Source organism: Zea mays, chromosome 1 (assembly GCF_902167145.1).
Source record: "Zea mays cultivar B73 chromosome 1, Zm-B73-REFERENCE-NAM-5.0, whole genome shotgun sequence".
Lineage (NCBI taxonomy): Eukaryota > Viridiplantae > Streptophyta > Magnoliopsida > Poales > Poaceae > Zea > Zea mays.
Genome location: NC_050096.1, coordinates 273,065,728 through 273,086,636, shown reverse-complemented (window position 1 = coordinate 273,086,636; position 20,909 = coordinate 273,065,728). Strand labels below are relative to the sequence as shown.

Genomic DNA, 20,909 nt, shown 5'->3' with positions numbered 1-20,909 from the left:
CAGGGGCGGCCCAAGGCGAGGTGCTTGGCCGAATGTAACCTTTCTCTGACAGCTCATCAATTTGCTTCTTAAGCTCATCCAACTCTGGTCCAGATATTCTGTAAGCTCTCTTGAAGATAGGGGCGGTTCCAGGAAGAAGCTCTATGGCAAACTCAACTTTCCGCTCTGGTGGCATACCCGGTAAATCCTTTGGAAACACATCTGGGAATTCAGACACAACCTTGATACTCTCGATTGGGTCTGCTTCACTGCTATCAACAGCTATCTGATAACAACTTCCTTTCTTTGGCTCAGGCGGGACTAACTCGGTCACCACTTCCTCTCCTAGTGGGGACACCAACTTGATGGTCCTTTTATCACAACTGATAACTGCCTGATACTTATCTAGCCAATTCATCCCTAGGATGACATCTATTCCCTGAGTACCCATTACTATAAGGTTGGCGGGAAACGCTATCCCCCTTATTTCCACACTTATATTCAAACAAATGCTATCGGCTCGAATTCTACCACCGGCTGAGTCAATTTGAATGGGGGTTGACATGGTAGTACTTGGAAGATTATGTGCTTCTACCCATGATGCAGTAATGAAAGAATGCGTTGCTCCAGTATCAAATAACACTTCTGCAATATGGGAGTCGACTGGGAACATACCTACTATCATGCCGGGGGTCTCCTGAACTGCTTCAGCCTCCAAGTGATTCAGCCTTCCATGATTATAGCGCGGCTGAGAGCGATTGCCTGCTCCAGGCTGAGGCACATTCTGCTTTGCTGGGGCATTGGGGCCTGACTGCTGCTGGGCTGCCTTCTTCGGACATTGCATCACCCAGTGGCCTTGCTCTCCACAATGGAAACATGCCCTGTTTCCAACCTGAGCTGGTGCTGCCTGACTGTTCTGCTGGGCTGCTGGGGCAGGAAGACGAGGTGCCTGCTGATTCTGCCTCTGAAACTGACCTCCTGACTGATTGCTCTGACGGTTCTGGTACTGAGGCTGAGGATACTGCCTTTGGAACTGCTGATGCTGCTGACGCTGCTGAGGTGGACGCTGGTTCTGCCTGAACTGCTGAGGTTGATTGCCTGAAAAACGAGGGCGGCTGCTGCTTCCAGGCTGGGGTCCACTGATCTTGCGCTTACGATCCTCCATCTCCTTACTCTTCCTCTCTGTCATGATTGCTCTGTCAATCAGGTGCTGGAACGTCGGGAAGGTGTGATTCATCAGCTGGTAATGCAGAGGGTCAACCAAGCCTCTCAGGAAACGGTACTGTCGCTTGGCGTCGGTGTTGACATCTTCAGGAGCATAACGAGACAGCTGCAGAAATCTGTCTCGGTATTCACTGACAGACAATGGCCCTTGCTTGAGAGCCAGGAACTCCTCCTTCTTCACAGTCATCAGACCTGCAGGGACATGGTACTGACGAAAGCTACCTCTGAACTCTTCCCAGGTGATGGCGTCAGGATGGGCATGGGTGGCGAGGTAAGACTCCCACCATGATTGGGCTGCTCCTCTCAACAGACGGGGACCATACAGAACTTTCTCCCTATCATCGCACTGAGCGGTATGCAACTCCCGCTCCACAGTGCGCAGCCAATCTTCAGCATCCATGGGGTCAGAAGAGTGAGCGAACGTTGGGGGATGACCTCTCATGAATTCAGCACGCTTGTCTCTGGGCATCTGAGGCATCTGAGGCTGGGGTGGTGCTTGCTGCTGTTGCTGCTGCTGCTGCTGCTGAATGGCGGTCAAAGTCTGACCGATGGCTTGAACTGCCTGAGTCTGCATCAGAAACATCTGCTCGATGGACATCGGGGGCGGGGGCGGCAGGTGCTGCTGCTGGGGCACCTCATCCTGTTGAGCGGCTCGCTCCTGCTGAGCACGCCTTCCTCCTCTACGCCTGTTCTCTGACATCTGCAGAATGCAACCACACATCAGAACTGATCTGGCAAATCTTGCAGCATAAGGAAAGAGAATAGAATTCTTCAACAGCACTGAACAGATGAGCATCTTCACTGATCTCCAACACAGACCACACAGCTTCTCAGATAAAGAGGAAAGGAGAATAATGGGTTTCCCAATTATATAACTAACTCCATTAACATAATAGGTAAACCAAAATGCAGGGGATACCCACACTCTGGTGACAATCATTACAAAGATCCAAACCAAACATAGTTCATCATGACAAACATGAATGCACAGGATATAGCAAACTACCCTGTCTAACTAAGACTAACTAAAGCGAGGCTAACGCTAAGACTGAAGCTTCTATGTATATATTTCGTATTAATTACAAGATCCAACTCTAACGAGCTATGGTTCTAGAGTTATCTTGGTCTTGCAGGCGGGATTGCCATAAGACTGGTGTCCACGCTGAGGTGAGCGGTACGGGTGCTGAGTCCCGACGGGAGCGGGGGAACCACCATCCAAGTGACGACGTTCCGCGCGCTCAGCCCGCAGCAGGGCGATCTCAGCACGAGCCCTACTCAGCTCGTCTAATGCATGGTCCAGCTCCGTGTTTAGCACGGCGGCTAGGTTGACTGTGCTGCTCAACCTAGGATTGCCCTCACCGACAGGTGAGACAATCACGCCTCCTGTGCTGCCAGATGGACGGCGGGGGTAATACTTCAGGTCAAGACCGTTAGCTGCCCCACCGAAAACCGAGCAGTAGTGCGAAAGCGCACGCCGTGCAGCATCTTGCATGGCGGCCTCAGCTGAGTCCCGCTCAGAGATAGAATAGTGCTCTGAACAGGCCTCTGCACCCTGGAGACTGTTCTCCGGGCAGCGCACCAAGCAAGTTGCCTCCCAGCGGTCTGGGTAGACCCCGCGACTGTGCTGGTAGACCACACATCGATACTCGACGGACTAAGTATGCCGGTCGAATGCCCGACGTAGCAGGGTGTCGAGCGCATCGTGGAAGTGACACCCGCGAGCAGCGTCGCGAGTGATGGGTCGAGCAACCCATCCTTCTGGCTCAGGGTTAGCAGAGAAGTCGGTGTCGTGGCTCGAGCTGTCGTCGCCATCTCCGTCGTCTGGGTCTCCTCCAGCAGCTACTCCAGAAGCTGGGGCGCCCAGTGGTGGTGCAGGGGGCGGCTCCAGAGGAAGCACAGGGGAGCAGCTCCTCACAGACTCTATCTCCTGCTGGAGCGAGAAGGAAGAGCCCTGCTGCTCCTGTCGTCGACGCTCCTACTCCTCACGCAGGCGGTGGTGTAGTCTCTCCAAGTGGCTGGACTGTCCGGCCACGGGACGGCGAAGCGGACGCTCAGCAAGGCGGGAGGGTAAGAAGGGGATGACTGACTTTCGTGCAGTGTGTCTAAGTCGAGCCATCTACAAAAGACATCGCAAGCAAAAGGGTGAGAACAGAATTAATATGACCAGCAAATAATGAATCATAAGTAAATGAAGGATTAGAATAAAACATGATTTTCAGCAAGGTATGATATATAGTAGAACATAGGTTTGGTCGGTATGACCAACTTTTGAAGGGATATCAAAGTCAAGGCAGAGACAGAGGTCTATAGTCCTTAGAGCGACCATTCTACTCTAGGTTAGCGGTCCTACAGTCAACACGGCTTTGATACCACTTATGTCACACCCGGTTTTAGAAGGCAAACCGAATGCGAACCATGTACGTGCCAGGATCAGTTATTCACGTACACAGCAGTTACATAATATGGACATCATCACACAGTGCTCAAAATAGTATTAATAAGGGAAATAGTCGATTACATCATACGTCTGAGACGTCCATATAGTTCTTACAATAAATCAAAGTGCAGAAAAGAAACGTAGATAACGCGGCCTTCACAGGCAGCCGACTGGGGGTTGCCGCTAACCCACACCTAGAATTCGTCGTAATCTTGGAACTCCTGGAAGTCTCCTTCCACGGCTTCATCTTCGCCTGAGCAGTGGTTGCAATGCTGACAACCTGGGGGGGTTTGGTGTGTAGAGCAAGGGTGAGTACACATCAACATACTCAGCAAGCATCCCGTTTGGCTGTAGTGGACTAGCTTTATGTGGGGATAAGTCAAGCAGTTGCTTTTAGTTGGTCAGATTATTACTTACTAGTAGAAAGCCAAGTTTTAGCATTAACCCAAGTTATTAACCCAAACGTACTCCTTTCCAAACGGAAAGAGTACCACTTACCAGCATCATAGTCATAACCAGAATCAACAATCTCATAACCACCTGTACCAAAGTATCTCTGATCAAGTACCACTAATCACTGGAGCTCCCTTGGCCGCTCATAACCGTGAGCACGGCTGATATATCAGTTTCATAACACTCTGCAGAGGTTGTGCACTTTACCCACAAGCCGTGATTCCCCCTTGCCTCGGGCCGATCAAACCCTTAAACACTACCAAGGTGAATTGGCAGGGTCTCACTACGTAGCCTTTACAAAGATTCCCCGGGGCTGTAGCCACCCGTTAGGTTTCCTAAATGCACCGCACTCCTCCCCAAGGGGCGAACCCAAACTTGGCAGAGCGAGCCGCATACACCGAGCCCCATTGACGGCACGACGGCTAAGTGAACTACATCCCGGATCCTCTAATTATTCAGCTAAGGGCACCCCATTCCACCCTCATGGTTGCACTGTTTTCCCGGGCGGTCATCCATAGAACAGGTCCTTACGGAGAGGCACTCGAGAAACCGCTCGAGCCCCCTTGAAGACCACAAGTATCACATCATCATAAGAGAAGGGAAAACAGCGTATCATAGATAATCTCATCATGTTCATTGATTAAAGTTGAGCAATAGCATCAGACTAAGCAGTAATAATCCAACCCAGATAGGTAAACAAGGGCATGGATAACAAAAGCTAGTCAATCCTTAGGCATAAATGTGTAAGCGGGAGGTGAATTAAATAATGAATAGGACAGAGATAGGTCAAAGGACACTTGCCTCCACCACCCGAATGCTGCTCAGGGGCTTCTCCTGCGAATTCCTCGGGCTCTTCGACCGGATCGTTCTCTATGCGATTGCAAACATACATACATCCATCCACATTTAATACAAAAGAACAGTACACCATACAAGGGAACAAATAAAGTGAGTATGCATCAAGTATGACATTCCATATCGCATTCATTATGGTTAGAAAGAAACGGGAAAAGGGTCTCGCAGGGGGGTTAAAGTTTATGCACTAATGATTAGTTAAATTATGCACTCTAGTTTCAATAGGTTCCTAACAAAAGAATTCTGTTATATGCACTAGTGGGAACCTAATCATTTTAAGTTGATCAACATCGCACGAGATAAACAATTAACTACATGAATCAATTAGCATAACGGAATTTTAATATAAACTTCCTATTTCAATGGCATGAACAATGATTAACCTACCTAAAATAAAGTAACTAGGATCACAGAAAGTAAATAAAATAAAATAAAATAAAATAAAAAAATAAAAAAACAGAGGGGGGGGCGGTTGAACCGGCCCTAGGGGCGGTTGAACCGGCCCTAGGCAGGGCGGCCGAGCTGGGGCGGGCGCGCGGGGAAGGGGGGCGGAGCCGGCCGAACCGGCGGCCAGGGCGGCTGAGCCGGGGACGCGCAGGGGGGGGGGGGGCGGTCGGGCTGGCCAGGGTGGCCGAGCCGGCCGAGCGGCCAGGGGGCGCGGCCAGGGCGCGCGCGGCCAAGGGCCAGGCGGACGCGCGGCCAGGGCGGCCAGGCGGCCAGGCGGCCAGGCGGCCGGACGGCGGGGAGCAGCGGCCGAGCGCTAGGGCAGGGCGGCGGTTGGGCAGGGGGCGGGTAGGGGCGGCGGCTAGGGAGAGAATGAGAGAGGGGAAAATGAGAGGGAGAGGGAGAGGGTTTTGGGGAAAAAGGGGAGGTGGGGGGGGCGGTTGGGCCTGCCAAGGCCCAAGAGGGGGCGCCAGGGGCGGCTGGGCCGGCCGGGGTCGGCCCACGGCGCGGGAGAGAGAGAAAAAGAGGAGAGAGAAAGAGAGAGAAAAAAAGGAAGAAAAGATCTTCTCCTCATTTTCGAAATCCGATCTTTCTACATGAATGCACTTGCGCTTTCAAAGCAATCAAAAGAAATGCAAGGTTCGGCATGGTGCATCAAACAACATAAAGTATTTAGGGTTTTTCTTACACGGGAATTCCAAACCGAATCCCGCTAAAACTTTGGAAAAGGTCAAGGTTTAGCGAGGGGAAAAAGAAAAAGAAAAAGGTAACGCCCGAATTTTGGCGAGTAAAGAAAAGAAAAAATTCAACTGCAAAAAAATTCGGGGCGTTACAGTCGTCCTAAGGTACAAGAACTCATCGTGTCATCCTTCATGCTCCTCGTCTTTTGGTTGTATCGGTCGTTGACCTGGGGGTGAGTACAACAAGGGTGAGCTCACATACATTCATCGCTCAACAAGTTGTAGGGAATAATGTGCATGAGCTCACCTATGATGGAGGCTCATGTGAAGTGTAAGGCGTACCAAATATGAATGGTTAAGGCTGAGCATTGCTTTTAACAAGTTTGTCAAAATTTTATTACAGTTACTAAATATAAGTAGATATCATCTCAATTAAATAAGATATCATAATTAATAATAAATCTCATAGTGCAATGCAAATGACATATTAAGTTTAATTACATAAGTTAATCATGCGAGAGTCATGAGTCGCTTTTGACCGTGAGCACGACTGACATACCAGTTTTACACTCTGTAGAGGTTGTGCGTCTTTACCCACAAGACTTGTTTCTAAAAGGAAATGTCCCCTGGGGTTATTTCTATATTGTTTTGGTGATTAGATGCACAACACACTATGTGAGAACTAACATGATGTTGAGCAAATGTATATGAAGCAAATCTAGATGGATCAAGTATGAAGAAAAGTTCTAGACGTACACTTAGTCAATTATTTTTTGTGCTAAACATGTTTATCTAAGTGCTAGGAACTCGGTTGAGTAAACTCAAAAAGGAGCAAAAGAAGTTTAGCTGAAGCAGCCAGACTTGCACCAGCTGCGGGTGCACCGGACAGTGTCCAGTGCCTAGGCTCGCGTGCCAAAGACATTGCGGCTAAAATTCACCAGACCTCCCTATACCTGCACTCCTCCACCCCGCTTGCCCCTTTCGGGAAAGGATCAAGTCACACTAGCTTTCCTAATTAATCAGCCAAGGGCGTCGCATTCCACCCTTGTGGTAGCATTGTTATCTCAAGTTAAGCTCCATGTTCTAATTAACACAATAATCATACCATGAACAATAATTAAACCACAACAAAAATGGAGCATGTTCATTATGCAGATATAACATTAATCACAAAACCTGGTAGAGCAATAGCAAGTTGACCCAATAGTTTATTTGTATGCAAGGTGTAGGGTGAACAGAACTAGGGTAACCTATTAGGTCCCATCAAATTAACCTCAGCATGTCACAGTGATTAATAGAAACATTATTAGGTAAAGAAGAGTGATTAAGGGCACAACTTGCCTTTTTGGTGCAACTCCAGTTACTTCTCCAATTTGGTCTTCAAATTTTATAGTGGATATGGTAACATTAAACCAAGCATATGAACAAACAGCGTAAGAATATTCTACATGCCGCTATGATATCGCAGGTTCGAGAACTACTAAAATTTAAATTACGGTTAAAAAGATATAATCTTTCAAAGTTTTATGCAATTAAATATGAAAACTATGTCTATGTTGATTAATAAATCATGTGAGTAAGATATTCCAAAGAAAACACTAATTCAACTTTAATCTAAGTTAAAACTTGATTAGTCAAATTATAACTAGGGACTGAAAACATTACTTTAACTTTAATTAGAAAACTTAATCCACTGAACATAGGGTAAACAAATTAATTATTCATTTATTTAAAACATGTTATATGATTAAAAAAATAAGGTTACATAGGAGAAACCAATTTCTGATTTTATTTTATAATTTCCATGGAAACTCGAGGTCTAACTCATAAAAATTAGGACTTACTATTAATATTCTTTGAACTGGTGGACGACAGGTTATTATTTAAACATTGTGGTGATTCTTTTGCAAACTCGCTCAGCCGAAAAGATATTGGTGTATGTCCTACCTTCGATCAGACATCTACGGCTACGATTCTATCACTTATTAATTCGAATCAGGTACACATTATACACCGCTAGATCTCGGACCAATGGTCCAAAGACGTCCACGCCATGCCCTGATCGCGATCGCTCCTCAACAAATGGACGATTCTCATCACACCGGGCCTACCGGTATGAATTCGTTGAATCGTGGCCGCCCAGATAGGATCGAACGATCACGGCGTTGCACCCTCCTCAAGCTAACCGGACGCGGCGGCGCCCTGCTGTCCACGACGAAGCCACTTCTGGAGAGTCCTCGACCGGTGCCCCAGACGATAGGATCTAGAGCGGATAAGTCATACACACAGTAAAGAACCACGCGAACTCAATCAAGACATACTTACCGTCTAATGATGAGTCAGTGGCCTTCGCCCATGGCAAGCGACGGTTCAGGCGGCGAAGGAGGACTCCGGCGAGCAATTCTCGGTCACCCCTCTGCTACCTGTGCACGCCAACACTTGCACCAGCTCCCACATGCCCCGACAACGCTCCATGGTAATCCCTCGAGGACCTGGCGATGGTGAACCGCGGGTTCGATTGTGGCGACATGTTCCACTCTCTACTTCGGCGTTGACACTCTCCATGGAGATGGTGGCATACGAACCCAGTGGTGGTGGCGAACTCGACGGTGGATACGTACATGGTGGCGGGCATGAGGAGGTGCATAGTTTTATAGGCACAAGGGGATGTATAGGATCATAACGGTTGATTCCTAGATCGTAACATACTCCACGCAGAATCGGGGAAGAAGACGGCTGGCGCTGACGGGTGCGGCCCGCACACCAGTGAGACATCGGTCAACAAATGAAGGAATATGGCCTGCGAGCAGTGTTATTTTAGCCTAGTTCGGTGAAGGAGGAAGAGTAGCGACCTGGAATGAAGGAATGTGGCCCGCGAGCAGGTAGGTGATGTCTCTTTTTATTTTTATTAGTTTTCATTTCTTTTCAGCTTCTAAGTTTCAAATTCTATTCAAAATTGGCTATGAACTTCCACTCAAGTTTATATGCATAACAAAACAACTCAACATGGGATGCACCACTTATATTCTTAATTGATTTTATTTATCTAGATAAATAGTTCAATTAAGCAATTTGCATGGATTATAATATTTTCATATTAAAAGTATATGATTTATTACTCACTTATTTTAAAGAGAAAAAAATCATTTTCTAATGTATTGCCTCTATCTAATAATATTTTATCTCAAATCCTTTCAAGAGTGTTTCTATATATTTAATTGGGAAATAATTTACTTTAATCAATAATTTAAAAGTCCATGTATTTTTTTCTGAGTAGGTTGATTTCGAGTTTCAAAGTTTGGGTCTATTATATTTTTCCCAACATTTTAATATTACTCTTTTTATTCCCTTCATATCTGCTAGTTATAAGCAGCATGTTGTAAAAGTGTTGTGGAAATGATTGAGTAAATTTGACGATAATTGATAGTTAGTCATCATTTTCTATATATTGTGCACAAAGAGAAGTATGCCTAAGAAACTGGGTATATCTATTAAAAAACATGACCAAGGTTTTTAATTAAGAACACGTGCAAAAATTTGCCTCGATAAGGACTTGGACTTGAGGGGTCTCCAAATTTCCATTTTCTAGGAGTATATATGCAAAAATGTGTGCGTTAATGTTTGAAGGAAGGGATTCCTAGAATCGCATCATTAAATCAAATGAGCTCCACACAATCCATGTTTCATAAATATTAATGTCGACAATAAATAGTTAAATTTCTAGCATGTCTTGTGTTGCACAAGCTGAAGCACGTATTCAAGCCGAACAAGCAAATAGACGCAAAAGTGTGAAGACCGCAAGACGAGAGTCGATGGCGGGTGGTTAGAATTTGTCGGAAGGAGTCGGTAGATCAGATGTGACGGTAGAATATTTACGCTACTCGATCAGGGATCGGTGGCACTGACTGATCCGATCAGATCCAGATATCTCCCAAACCGAACAGCGGAGCGAGTCGCCTCACCGGCCCTCTCGCCAACCAACGTCGCGAGGGGATGGGGGCGTCAGGCGGGGACGACGGGGTGGGGAACGGGGGCGAGCATTATGCGGGGGCACGGTATCATAGTGTCCATTTGTTAGTGAAGCGCTTAGCGCGTTGCAGGTCCTTCTAGAACACGCGCGTGACGCGAGCCAGTTTGCTCACACGCCATGGAGAAGAGACGGGTCGTATGGCCTTATGACGCGTGGTCCCAGGATGTGGCTGGGTTCACACGTCATTAGGCATAGCGTTCCTTAGTGCATAGTGGCTGATAGCAGTTGTTGGGTAAGTGGGCTTCGATGCTTGCATGCAGCGTGAGTGGAGGGAGACACGACGATCGGCTTCGGCGGCTTGCATGTAGCATGAGTGGATGAGGGGGCACATCGTTAGTTGGCTAAGATAAGCATTACCGTCTTGCGCTGCATCTAGTGATGTGTGGCTAAACAACCGAGAGAGAGAGAGGAGGAGGAGGAGACGCTCTGGATCGAGTTTAGTTTGTATTGCATGTTTGGTACTCTAATGCTAGAACATTAGTGTCGTTTCATCTCGACATCATCTGACTTTGTCGAGTGTGAACAAATCACTTGAAAACAACGTATACGTGGTATGGTTTAATATGTAAGAGTCGTGGGCTGAGGTTGCCTGCTCTGCATGCGGATTACGATGTCTAATTATATATACCCGCCTTCATCTCCTACTGATGTGTCTTCGGAGAGAGGATGGTGTGTATTAGCGTAGCACACTTCCTTAGCTAGTCAGACCAAGACTAATCAAAGCTCCAGCTAGCTATGGACAAATGGACAAATAAATTTCACGCCCGGGAAGCCGGGAGTAGGAGGACCTACGGGCTGGGGCTGGTTGCTGCCGATGCTCCCGTATCAGACAAGTTGACATCGTGCGCGTTCTCACAGCCGTCGGCTATGCCAATACCAACATCTATGTATGCAGTCTACAACTGTGTCCGTGCGTTATGCAGGATGACAGTACGACTTGCATGTAGCGTGAGTGGGAGGGCAACTGCATGCCTGCATGCAGGGCACCATAACGGGAAGCGAGGTGAGTGGGAGGGCAGCTACATGCCTGCATGCAGGGTGCCATAAGGGGAGGCGGGGGCACTTTATGGTCTACATTAGCTTCTTAATAGTTAGTATATATATATAGGGACGAAGTAATGGAAGCCCAGGGCTTCCATTAGTACCAGGAAGCCCCAGCCAGGTATAGCCACGTCCCGTACCAGCGTGCGTCCCATTGGGCACGAGTTCTTACTTGGACAGATTGTAGCGTAAAACATGAACTAAAACAGCATAAATGATTACGAATTTTAGCGTAAATCGTACATCTGTTTCGAAACGGCAAATGCGGGCCGAAAATTACGGCGTAAAAATCTCGCGCGTCCCATCGTGATCGGGTTCTGACTTGTACAGATTGTAGCGTAAAACATGAACTAAAACAGCATAAATAATTACGAATTTTAGCGTAAATCATACATCTGTTTCGAAACGGCGAATGTGGGCCAAAAATTACGGCATAAAAATCTCGCGCGTCCCATTGTGATTGGGTTCTGACTCGTACATATTGTAGCGTAAAATATGAACTAAAACAATGTAAATGATTATGAATTTTAGAGTAAATAGTACATCTGTTTCGAAACGGCGAATGCGGGTCGAAAATTACGGCGTAAAAATCTCGCGCGTCCCATCGTGATCCGGTTCTGACTCGTACAGATTTTAGCGTAAAACATGAACCAAAACAGCGTAAATGATTACGAATTTTAGCGTAAATCGTATATCTATTTCGTAACGGCGAATGGGGCCCAGAAATTACGGCGTGAAAATCTCGCGCGTCGAACACGGGATCTGACTTAGGTAGATTTAAGCGTAAAACATGAACCAAAATAGCATAAATCATCGATCTGTTTCGTAACGATGAATGTGGCCTAAATTACTATGTGAAAATCGCACGCGTACGATCATGAGCAAGTTCTGGCTCGGGCGGATTTAAACGTAAAACATGAACCAAAACAGCACAGCGTAAATGGGTATGAATTTTAGCGTAAATCGCCACAAAACACATCAATAAATGTCATAAATTGGCGTAAAACATATCAATAGATCTCCAGGACAGATCTTGCGCCATGCAGTTCGGAACCATCTCATGGAACGCTAGGGGTGTCGTACTGCTTCAAGGCTCGCGTGACGGTTGACGCTACTGCTGTCACGTCGGCTGGGTCTATAGTTTCACAGTAAAAAAGATGGAGGAGTAGATTAACCAAAGGCTATTTTCATTTATGGAGCGTGAGAACAATGAGTCCGTGTTGTTCTTTACCTCGACATTGCAAGAACCCATGTGGAATCCGGTGACACCCTCCTCAACCGTGTCGACAAGTCCTCCAATGGATGAACAGATGGGGATCTACAAAAAGTATTTGCAGCATCGATGGTCATTCGTTTTCTTTTGCACTTTGTCTGCTGCTTAACTATGTGGTATTTTCTAACACTTTACAGGAATTAAGATGAGAAAAAAATGGCTGCTAATATTAATTTATCCTACGCGCACTCAAATCTGAACTGCTGTAACAAAGTGAAGCTAGGAAGTCTCACCACTCCATATCTCATCCCTTGCAGCTGAATGAGACCACATGGCTCAAACCTGCTCGGGACGATAATGAAGTCAGCCCCGGCAAACATCATGTGTGCCAATGGAACATTGAATTTCGCTGTGCCTCCATCTTCTTCTTTCCCGTGCCCTGAAGAACAATTTTTTTCTCAGCGACTATCAGATCGTGAACCGTGCCATGCGAAAGAATAGAAACCACTTGTAAATTGAAACATACAAGAACAATTATCTGGACATTCTCGCCCACGAACTCTGGAATTGCTACAATGAGTATGTCGGACCCTTTCTGTTCTTCGAGACGCCCCACGAAAACTATAACAGGGATGCTGGAGTCCACAGGCAATCCGACTTCGGCTTGCAACCTCTCTTTATTGAGAGACCTTGCTTCAGTTACCTGACAAATTATTTCATTCAGTAAAGAAATCTCCTTATGAGGTTAGAACGGGTGATGTGATAATAGGCCTTACCGTTGTTGCATCATATTTCATGCTGATGTACTTATCTGTTGAAGGATCCCATTCATAAACATCCATGCCATTTACGATTCCAATTTCTAGAGGCTTTGCGCGAAGGACACCATCCAACTCAACACCCTTATCTGGGCCAGATGTGAGTTCCTTGACATAATGTGGACTGACTGTTAGAACCAGATCACACTCAATGATCTCTGCCTTCATCCAGTTAAGCTTTCTCCCTAGAACAGGCTTAACATGTTTGCGCACATTTGCATTGTACCAATGTCAAAGAAGCTAGAAGAATATACATACATTGTGAAGCAATAGAACATGAACGCCTTACCCATCAATAAAATTCCATTTGGCTTATACATGCTATTCAGATAACATGGCAAAATAGCAGTGTGCCAATCATTGGCTACGAAGACAACATCTTCCCCTGATTACAAGAAAAAAACACAAATGATAGTAAGTAAGAGACTGTGGCCATGTTAATTCATATAATAATAGGCACACCCTGCTAAACTTCAGTTACCGGGACGCGGGGTCAGTAAGGCGTCTAGGTCGCGGACGGCGGCCGCGTGGCCTCGGTCGGAGCCACGGCGAATGGGCATGAAGGCGGGATTTTCGTTGCCGTCGGGGTCGAAGAAGAAGTCGAGGAGAGGAGGTGGGTGCAGCGCGCGGAAGCGGCGGCGGAAGGCGCAGGAGGAGCGGACGACGGCCAGGAAGGCGAGGCAGCTGAGGTAGGCGCAGACGAGTGAAGGAAGGGAAGGGAGGCGGAGGAGGATCTCGCGTGAGGTGTGTCATCACCACCGCGCCGTCCGTGGCCGTCGACGCCACCAGCAACGCCATGCCTCACCGCTATGGGAGGGAAGCAAAGGAAGCACCTGGAGCAGCCTCGGGGAAGCTGGAGATCGGCGGCGTCGACTGATGGTGGAGAACACAAAATAGATCTCCGCGTCCCTGACGCAGTTCTAGATCTTGGCATCCTTAGCGCAGCCCTGGATCTCGGCGTCACTAGCGCAGCCTCGCCACATGCCCCCCGACGATAGGACTGTGCCACTGGGGACTGGGGAGAAGATCGAGATGGACTGGGAAGGAAACGTACCTGCAGGCTGGTGCCGCCGCGTCGGGGATGGAGCCGTCGCGTCGGGGATGGAGGACGAGTCGAGGGGGAGTGGAGAAGGAGCCGCCGCGTCCGAGAGCTCCAAGGCTGGTGATGGCTAGGGTTTGGAATGAGGGCGGTTGGCAATTTGGTGTGACCTGGGGGTGAATTGGGCTAGCACTCAGGCTTGGCCAGCTGGGCCTCCAGAGGTTCGGACCTCCGCCACGCACAGGTCAGCTAGACCGAATGGTATGACCAGGGCTCTTTCTAGTTATAAGAAGCCTAGGACTTCTAATACATAAACTATATATAGGGCAGGTATAACGGGAGCCCTGGGCTTGCAATAGTTAAAGGAAGCCCAGGCCGATCACCCATGCAACCTGGTTCAACCCAGCGCACCAACTGAATCAGGCTGTCGGTTGCGCCACTCGCCCACGTCTGTGCACGCAAAAAAGGAATGTATGCATGAGTCAAACACGTTCCCTTGCATGCGCGTAAATTTAGGAAAGATATGTGTGGTGGTTTCTATTTTTAAATGCTTTATTTCCTCCATAAATTTAGGATCGCTGCAACAGCCATGCAACTAGACTCGTAAGGACCATTTTATGATATATACTGCTACTAAATATGCTACCATGTGTAGATAGTTATGCAATTTGGTATACTGCGTAAAAATCTGTTACCAGTTGCATGCGCACGAATTTATGATGAAAATAATGTGCAATGAAAGGAAATGAATTGCACTCATAAAAACAAAAATCGTATTTAATGTTTTATTTCCTTCATAAATATAGTATCCTTTCAACAGCCATGCAGCTAAACACATTAGATCTAGTTTATGATATATACTTATACAAATTATACTACATGGTGTAGTTATTTATGCAATTCGTTACACTGCGTAAAAATCTGGCATGTTGTTCACTGTTGGACACATCTCCGGGTTGGAGCATAATAACCTTAAGTTTTGAGCATAAAATCCCTCAGTTATAAGCGTAAATACCGAGCCAATGTGAGAGGTTGATAGCTCTAGTATGTTGTTATTAAGATCTTATTTTTATGGCAGATCCGAAAAACATGGCAGCCACATGCATACGGTTATACAGATCCAAAAATTATGGCAAAATGCATGCATTGGTCTAACACGTTCATTTGCATGCGTGTAAATTTAGGAAAGATATGTGTGGCGGTTTCTATATTTAAATGCTTTATTTCCTCCATAAATTTTGGATCGCTGCAACAGCCATGCAACTAGACTCGTAATGATCAATTTATGATATATACTGATACTAAATATGTTACACTATGTAGATAATTATGCAATTCGGTATACTACGTAAAAATCTGTTACCGGTTGCATGCGCACGAATTTATGATGGAAAGAATATGCAATGAAAGGAAATGAATTGCATGCATAGAAACAAAAAATCGTATTTAATGTTTTATTTCCTTCATAAATATAAAATCCCTCCAACAGTCATGCAGCTAAACACATTACAACTAGTTTATGATATATACTGATACAAATTATACTACACGGTGTAGGTATTTATGCAATTCGTTACACTGCGTAAAAAATCTGGCATGTTATTCACTGGTGGACGCATCTCCGGGTGGAGCATAAAAACCTTAAGTTTTGAGCATAAAATCTCTCAATTATAAGCGTAAATACCGAGCCAATGTGAGAGGTTGATAGCTCTAGTAGGTTGTTATTACGATCCTATTTTTATGGCAGATCTGAAAAATATGGCAGTCGCATGCATGCGGTTTCTATTTTTATACAGATCCAAAAATTATGGCAAAATCGTGGGAGTTTTTATTGCATGCGCGTAAATTATGCGGTTTATATTTTTATATAGATCCAAAAATTATGGCAAAATCGTGGGAGTTTGCATTGCATGCGCGCAAATTACGAACATCATAAATTAAGAAATTGTCTTTCCAATGTGCATGCAGTGAACTGGTATACGAACTCCGTGTTCAAGCATAAAATCGTACAGTTTTTAGCGTAAATAATACATGTGGTAGGCATAAAACACAATAATCGAAAAGAAAACACGAATCGAAGGAGGTAGTGGTCGGAGGACGTCGTCGATGACAAATGTAGGTCGTCACTCGGGCCGCCCAAACTGCGCCGGATCGGAGGATGTCACGCGCGATCAACGCTGCGCGCATCTCGCGCCTTCCGTGACGCCGCTCGCTCGAACCTCGTGCCTCATGTGTCGCCATCGCTACTCGCATGTCGTCGGGCGCCGCTTGCTCGCCGGCCTTGGAAGTGCCGCCTCTTCGGGGCCTCAGGGACGCCGCCGCTTGCCCGCACAAGGGCCCTGTTGTCGCTTGCCCTCTGGATCGGGGAGCCACCGCCAATACTCCGGATCGAGGAACCTCCGCCACCGCGCGTCGAGGTCATGGAGCTACGGCCACCGGCTGGGGGTCCACCGCCGCGCACGCTCTGGGGCAACCGCCGTCGTCGCACGCGGCGTCGCTAATGAATTGGGGTGGAGCGTAAAAAACTGAACCCTAGCACTCCGGGTTCTGTTTTATAGACGTTCGGATCTGTTCCGGCTCGACCGGTGTGCACCATCCGACCTGGGCTTCCTTTAGTTATTGGAAGCCTAGGGCTCCTAATATACTATATATATAGAATAGGTAAAACTTTTGACGTTGTTTGGAGTTATCCCCTGTTGTTTGTCAAGTTGAAAACAGTTTCTTAAAAGGTGTGCAGCCGAGCAATCTTTGGCAAGCACCGGAATGCCCAGATTACGCAATATCGAGCATTGATTATTCAAGTTAGGAAATCCATGATCCTGCTTAAAACACAGCAATCCATTCTATAGGTTGGAATTGGAATGCCCAAATTACACTACCTCATTCACCCAATAATGGTTCTTCACTCTGGTGTAGTAAACTGAAGTGCTCTTTTCAGCTCATGAACAGTACAGATGTACAGGCGTGACAAGTATGTTAATCTTCTCCCAGGCTCGCACGTAGACATGTACTGTACCGCACAGTCTAAATTGGCCTATCTGCTACTTTGAATAAGGGTACAGTAAGTTGGAGTGCATTTTTTAGCTCACGTACAAGTTAATCTAGTCCCAGAGTTGCACATAAACCTGTCTCAGAGTTGCACATAAACCTGTACCGCGCAGCTACTTTGAACAAGAAAAATGTGAACATAGTAGCCGCTAATCGGAACAGTCCAGTCCTAATGGCCTAGGCGCCCAGCTGCAACATCAAAATGAAGCTATATATATCCTCCATGTGGACTGGGCCACTCATTACTCTAATTCCGATCGGTGGTAGCTAGAGCATATCCAACAGGCCACATTCGGTAAATACTGAATTTAGATCATATCTAACATGTCATATTCAGCAAACTGATAAACAACGTTAAGTTTCAGAAGTCCTTCAAAGACCCTGTCCACCAAGGTACGAAATTATCCTCAGTCATGCAGAAATTGAATTGTGCTTAATGTGACTACAAAATTTGATGAAACATTAGGAGGAAACTGAATTCATGCTGACAAATCTTAATAATAAGGTAAAACACAAGTATATCCGGTGACACCCTCCTCAACCGTGTCGACAAGTCCTCCAATGGATGAACAAATGGGGATCTGCAAAAAGTATTTGCAGCATCGATGGTCATTCGTTTTCTTTTGCACTTTGTCTGCTGCTTAACTATGTGGTATTTTCTAACACTTTACAGGAATCAAGATGAGAAAAAAATGGCTGCTAATATTAATTTATCCTACGCGCACTCAAATCTGAACTGCTGTAACAAAGTGAAGCTAGGAAGTCTCACCACTCCATATCTCATCCCTTGCAGCTGAATGAGACCACATGGCTCAAACCTGCTCGGGACGATAATGAAGTCAGCCCCGGCAAACATCATGTGTGCCAATGGAACATTGAATTTCGCTATGCCTCCATCTTCTTCTTTCCCGTGCCCTGAAGAACAATTTTTTTCTCAGCGACTATCAGATCGTGAACCGTGCCATGCGAAAGAATAGAAACCACTTGTAAATTGAAACATACAAGAACAATTATCTGGACATTCTCGCCCACGAACTCTGGAATTGCTACAATGAGTATGTCGGACCCTTTCTGTTCTTCGAGACGCCCCACGAAAACTATAACAGGGATGTTGGAGTCCACATGCAATCAAATAAGCAATTTACACTCAAATGGTTGTAATATGTGGAGAAAACAACTACAAACTAGACACAAGACATGTCATAGACGGGGTGGTAGGGAGGTACGCGCGAGGGTGAGGTCGACGGTTCGAATACTAACAACCGCGTGGCGCGCGAAAAATGCCGCGACTTGCGGGTGGGCTGAGGCCCCCCTAATAAAAATAAATTTTTTAACTATTTTTAAAATATGTTTTATGTTTCCTGGAAACGATTTGCATTGGCGGTTTTATTACGTCGACCGCCAGTGAAAATCGATTTTCACTGGCGGTTTTATTATGCCGACCGCCAGTGAAAATCGATTTTCACTGGCGGTTCTCAGTTACCCGCCTGTAAAAATGATGATTTCTACTGGCCCCTAGCACTGGCGGTTACGAAAAACGCCACTATAAATAGGTTTACAACCGCCACTATAGAACTTCTCTGTACTAGTGTTAGCGCTACTCCCTGTCCCTAACTCTCATGGAATTTGGAGCTCCATCGGCAGGCAAGGCTCAAGGCGCCAAGCGAGCGTGCAACGGCTCCATTGATGAATCCTTTTCCATCGTAGATGCGTCGTAGCATCTCTTGGTGGCAAGTTCTCTCGGTGCTGATGGTCCGCTACCGGTCGCTGTTTGTCCATCCAGTGGTGTGCTCCGGTCTGCGATGTCGCTGCCCTCGTCGGCGCCAGTCTTCAACCCAGCCTCGCGCACTACCCATTTGCAGTCGGTTTTAAAATTCAGTTTTAGACAATCTCCAGTGTTGAAAACTGCACAGTAGCAAACAGAGGTTTGAACAAATGCAGATCTAAATTAATCATTAGGCCTTGTTCGGTTAATCCCGTTACACATGGATTGGATGGGATTGGAAAAAATTAAGAAATGGTTTGACTTAGTTGGGATTTAAACCCACCCAATCCCACTCAATCCATGTGGATTGGGAGCTAACCGAACAAGCCCTTAATCTGACTGCCTAGGATGGGATCACCGAGAGGGGCATAACTGAATGCCTGATCGCGTTCGAATCGAACAACCAATCTCCTCATCAGTTGGATTCTTGTTCGTGACGATGGATATAAAGCCCGGTGTCCCGTCGTCCTTGTTGGAATTGAAGATGGAAGATGTTCCTGTCTGTTATGGTGATATATAGATGCTCCTAGTGATTATCCATTCCCGATGATTATCCATTGAATACCTTCAGGTAGTTGCTACTTTGTTAGCTATAGATAGATCCTGTACATGTCGATCGCCTGGCCTTTGGCGCTATATAAACATGAGACCAGCGGCGTGGTATTACGCTTCAACAGTCCTGCCCCATACCCTCATCGATCGTTAGCGAGCGCGCATCGGTTCCCTGCAGCCAATCCAAACGCGCGGTGATGTCGCTCCGCCGGTGGAAGCCCTTCTTCCCTGCGTTCGCGGCCATCGACACCGCCATAGAGACCGCCACCGGGGCCCGCTCCCGGGACAAGTTCCGGCAACTGAGGAGCGAGCTGGTGGAGATGCTCTGCGATGCCGCGGACGACGACGCCGATCGAGTCAAGGGGCTGTGCCGGCTGCTCGACGCGGCCATGGCCGAGGCGCTTTCGACGCTGCATGTGGTCCCGGTGACGACGACCATGCTGACCACCACCGGCGTGGACAAGGCCGTCGAAGGCCTGCTGAGCCACGAGGCCGGGAAGGTGCGCGCCCTCGCGCACGGCATCTTGATCCAGTGGGCGGAAGGCGGCGTGTTGGACACCACGGTGTTGGCCGCTCCATCCACTCACCGAATGCATCCGCAGGCGCAGAGGCCTGAGACAGCCGTTCTACTAGCTTATACCCCCAAGATCTCGGACGAGAAGATGCCTCCTGTCGTTTCCAATGCCGGCGGCGATCGCGTCAGGAGCGGGCAGACAGGAGATGCAAAGCGCAAGCACCCAGGCTACTACCGAGAAGCTAATGCTGATGACGAGAAGCGGCAGCGCAACGTCCCTGAGAAGGTCGAGGAGAGGCCAAGGAAAATGGAGCCGGACATCAAGAGTAGGAGCAGCTGGAGATCCAGGGACACGAAGAGCAGGAGCCGAGCGAGCAGCTGGAGATACAGGGACGAGAGGCGCTAATATTAGCACTTCAATCGTGCATGTAAACAAACTTCAAAGTGATAGCTGGAGCATCGACGCGTCATAGTCATAGGAGGGTTTAAGCTAGGGCCAAATTAGCACTTCAATCGTGCATGTAAACAAACTTGTACTGCTACCGCCTCTTATTATCCAGAAAGCTTTCCAACTTTAGATCTTGTCAGTTTCTTTTTTTTCTCCGCGGTGCTCTGAATGTGTAAAATAATACAAATTGTTGTTCTTGTTAGAGCATGCATCCTGTTGGACCAGTTAATTCCGATCAAAACCTTATGCACGGTTGAAGTTAGCAAGCGACATCTTCATCAATCCATAAGAAAAGATCAAAACCAGATTTGGGTCTAACTTATTTCACCGGTGTTAAGTAACTCAAGTTAGGTTAGATCGTATTAAATT

General features: G+C 46.9%; 1 protein-coding gene and 2 pseudogenes across 1 annotated transcript; 1 reads left to right on the top strand and 2 right to left on the bottom strand.

Moving 5' to 3' along the window:
• Positions 1 to 10,890: 10,890 nt before the first annotated feature.
• On the bottom strand, positions 10,891 to 13,972 carry LOC103645566 (granule-bound starch synthase 1b, chloroplastic/amyloplastic-like; annotated as a pseudogene).
• A 3,783-nt stretch (positions 13,973 to 17,755) lies between these two features.
• Positions 17,756 to 18,386, bottom strand: LOC109942237 (granule-bound starch synthase 1b, chloroplastic/amyloplastic-like; annotated as a pseudogene).
• A 1,295-nt stretch (positions 18,387 to 19,681) lies between these two features.
• On the top strand, positions 19,682 to 20,666 carry LOC109943786 (uncharacterized). Its single transcript, XM_020547281.2, has one exon. It carries the CDS (start codon positions 19,776 to 19,778, stop codon positions 20,496 to 20,498), a length of 723 nt encoding a protein of 240 aa, XP_020402870.1. The 5' UTR covers positions 19,682 to 19,775; the 3' UTR covers positions 20,499 to 20,666.
• The last annotated feature ends 243 nt before the right edge of the window (positions 20,667 to 20,909 follow it).